The sequence below is a fragment of the Terrapene carolina genome, unplaced genomic scaffold (genome assembly GCF_002925995.2).
Source record: "Terrapene carolina triunguis isolate 2854851 unplaced genomic scaffold, T_m_triunguis-2.0 Scaffold31630, whole genome shotgun sequence".
Classification (NCBI taxonomy): Eukaryota; Metazoa; Chordata; order Testudines; family Emydidae; genus Terrapene; species Terrapene triunguis.
Window position 1 is genome coordinate 776 of NW_020695981.1, and position 3,814 is coordinate 4,589.

General features: G+C 64.9%; 1 protein-coding gene across 1 annotated transcript; it reads left to right on the plus strand.

The window, feature by feature from the left end:
• Positions 1-322: 322 nt before the first annotated feature.
• On the plus strand, positions 323-3,040 carry LOC112125826 (class I histocompatibility antigen, F10 alpha chain-like; the record flags this gene model as incomplete). Its single annotated transcript, XM_024224198.2, has 4 exons — positions 323-583; positions 1,293-1,568; positions 1,720-1,992; positions 2,786-3,040. Coding segments are annotated over 4 exons (1,065 nt in total), but the record flags the coding sequence as incomplete, so codon positions are not given.
• Between the last annotated feature and the right edge of the window lie 774 nt (positions 3,041-3,814).

The following is a 3,814-nucleotide window of genomic DNA, read 5'->3' on the forward strand; positions in this document are numbered from 1 at the left end:
ACTCTGAACCCTAATGATGGTGATGGCACACATTGACCTTGCTCAGTATGTCACCGCTGAACATTTTAGCAGAAGCCTCTGGTTTCTTTGGCATTGTGGGTGAGGCTTGGGGACAGCCCTGCCCCACTGCTCTGACCCCCATGGCTGCTGCATCCCCTTTTCCACTGACTCTCTGCAAGCACTATCGCTAGGGGTAGCACAGGGGGGTTAAGAATAGGGGTATGATTGGAGATGGGGGCTCAGCCCGACCCATGGGGGCAAACCCTCCTCCCCGGAGTAAAGGGATAAGAGGCTCTTTATTTTGTCTTTCCCGCTGGTCCAGAGCCCCACAGCTTGGACATCCTGATCACCGGGCTGAACGAGCCGGACGGGACTCACAGGTTCTTCATGCTCGCCAGGCTGGATGGGCTGGCGCTCGCCTCCTACAGCAGCGACACCCGCGAGGTGAAACCCCTCAGGGAGTGGGCAGCGCAGGCCGTTGGCGCGAGCTATTTAAGGAAGAAGACGCAGGAGTTCAGGCTCTATGAGGCCATCTCCCGAGTGGTGACTCACCGCTGGATGGCGCAGCAAAATCAGACCGGCGGTGAGTGCTGCCCCCGCGCCGAGCTCCCAGCGCCCGCAACCTCACCGCCGGCAGCCCCAGGCCGTGGGAACTTGCACGAGATTTCCAGCCCTGATTGGCTGCCCTTCCCCACTGCCCCGCCTCCGGGGGTAGAGCAGCCAATCAGGGCAGCTGCAGGAGCATGGCCAAGTTCTTGCTCCCTAGAGTCAGGTCTCGGTGGCCCCAGGCTGGCTGGGAACCAGGCCCCAGGGGGGTGTCTGTGCGGTGACTTATCCCGCTCGGTAAGTACCCGCATGGGCGGGATTTCTGAGCGCAGACGGCACTTTAATCCCAGACGCTGCCGAGTGAGAGCCAGGGGCTGGCGGCTGCAGCGAGACAAACTCAAAGGGGCTAATTTGAACCGGGGGTAACTCCCGCTGGGATCAGCTCAGCCACGGTTGCGGGGGATTCTCCGTGGAGGCCGGATGCCCCGTTCTGGAGTTAGATCAGGAGCTCTCTGCGGGAATGCCGGGGTGCGCCCGATGCCCTGTGTGAGCTGGGCCCAGTCACTCTGGAGCTCTGGGCCTCAGTTTCCCCATCTGTGACCCAGGGACAATGGCCCAGCCCTGTGGCAAAGGGTGATGGGATACGTGTGTTAGGGCTGGGGAGGGGCTCGGGCACTGCAGTGATTGGGATGGACGGACACTTAGACAATATCCTGCACCGTTTTTCCTCCCTGTCTCTCCCCCAGGGATCCACACCCTGCAGCTGCACGTGAACTGTGCGCTGGACGGGGACACCCCCGTGCGAGGGCAGTTTCACTTTGCTTTCGACGGGCAGGATTTCCTCATCCTGGAGAGAAACCAATCCGCGTGGGTGCCGCTGGCGCCGGGAGCCTCCAACGAGACGCACTTCTGGAACGCTGGCCACACCTGGACCCTGTTTGCAAAGGAGTTCCTGCAGGAGGAGTGCGTGGACACCCTGAAGAGCCTGCTGCGGGGCGGGATGGAGGCTCTGGGACGGCAGGGTGAGTCCGAGCAGCCGGCGGCACGGGCCGGAGGGAACCACAGAGCGCCCCTCTCTCGTTCCCGTGACCGCTAGTCCTCAGGGCTTTGCCAACCGCTCCGCACTGGCTCAGGGCTGATTGCACCCCGCTGACGTGTTCCCCTCCCCTCCAGTCCCCCCAGGGATCTCGGTGACCTACAGAGACGCCCCTGCCGGCTCCGCCACCCTCTCCTGCCACGCCAGGGGCTTTTACCCCCGTCCCATCCACGTCTCCTGGGTGCGGGACGGGGCGGAGATCCTGCCGCCCATGAACGCCAGCGGGATCCTGCCCCACGCCGACGGCACCTACCAGATCCGGCAGTCCCTGGAGATCCCCCCGCGGTGGGGCCACGGCTACGCCTGCCGGGTGAACCACAGCAGCCTGGGGGAGCCGGCGCCCCCCACGGGTAAGGGGGGCGAATGGTGGAACCCGGGGAGGGCAGTGCCCCCCAGGAGCGGGCGCTCGGCAGTGCTGTCTGCGTGTCCTGGTCTGCACCAGACAGCGCCTTGCACCTTGTGAGTAGCGCCCTTCGAAAAGCAGCTCCGGGACCCCCTAGCGTGGATGTCCTGAGACGGGGCTCCCCACCGCTGCCCCCCTTTGCGATTGTAGCCGAGGGCTAAGCCGGCCGGGAAGCCCGTCGCTCCCGTGGGGCGTCTCAGAGCCAGGCCAGGCCGAAGGCGCCTCTTCTCTTCGGCCGATCAGTCCCCTGGGGGGCAGTAACACGGTGAAGACAAACGTCCGACGCATGGATGGAGTCGATAATTGTACCACGTGTAACTAGCAGTAACGCTCCCGTCTGGGCAGCGCCTGGGGCAGTGTTAGCAGCCGTGATGTTCCCTTTCTCTGCTTCCGCTCCGCAGGGCTGACAGTGCAGCTCGTGGTGCTAAAACCGTGGGGCAGTCATGGCCCGAGCGCCAGTTCTGGGGGCAGTGGGGGAGCCCGGGGCTGCAGGGCTGAATCTCGCTTGGAGTCTGGGAGCGGAGTTACATCTCTTCCCCCCTTCGCAGGCCGTTTGGCTCGGTGTGAGGCCGTCAGGACGTGTCGCTCTCTAACCCTTCGGTGCAAACACGTCCGTGTCCTGTAACCATGAAACGGGGGGTTTGGAGGCCGCGCTTCCCCCTAGGTCCAGACACCACAGCAAGAACTTAACGTTCAGAGCAGAACAAATTTACTGTGTCTCCTTTTCTCTCCCCCCATAGCCCTGCCCGAGGTCTCGGTTTCCCGCAGAGACACCCCCGACGGCTCCGCCACCCTCTCCTGCCGCGCCAGGGGCTTTGACCCGCGTCCCATCCGCATCTCCTGGGTGTGGGACGGGAAGGAGACCCCGGCGCCCCCCATTGGCGACGCGTCCCAGCTCCAGAGATCCGTGGGGATCCCGCAGCAGGGTGGGGATGGGCACAGCTACTCCTGCCGCGTGCAGCACCGCAGCCTGCAGGAGGCGCTGGCGACCCCGGGTAATGGGCTCTCTCGGGGCAGGGGGAGGGGTGGGACCCCCGCTGGCGCTGGCACCGTTCCCGATCGGGTCTCCAGCGTGAGCTATTGCCGAGCACGTCCGGCTGCATCTCCTGCCCGGGGCGGGGACTGGATTGATGCCCATGGATGTGGCAGCAGGAGCCAGGTGACCCATCACCCACGGCCCCCACGCTGTGCCCACCCACCTAGCCCCATTGGAGGCCCCCGACAGCTGGGCCTCTCGAGGACTCCATCCTTGCTGCCTCAGAGCTAACCCCCTGCACCCCACTCCCCTCCCAGAGCTGGGGAAAGAACCCAGGAGTCCTGGCTCCCAGCCCCCCTGCTCTAACCCACCCGCCCCCACTCCCCTCCCAGAGCCGGGGATAGAACCCAGGAGTCCTGGCTCCCAGCCCCCCCTGCTCTAACCCACCCGCCCCCACTCCCCTCCCAGAGCCAGGGAGAGAACCCAGGAGTCCTGGCTCCCAGCCCCCCCTGCTCTAACCCACTAGTCCCCACTCCCCTCCCAGAGCTGGGGAGAGAACCCAGGAGTCCTGGCTTCCTGCCCCCCTGCTCTAACCCACCAGCCCCCACTCCCCTCCCAGAGCCGGGGAGAGAACCCAGGAGTCCTGGCTTCCTGCCCCCCTGCTCTAACCCACTAGTCCCCACTCCCCTCCCAGATTTGGGGAGAGAACCCAGGAGTCCTGGCTCCCGGCTCCCAGCCCCCGCCCCTGTGACGTTATTGACATAAACTGGGACCATATAGATCATTGTTGCAA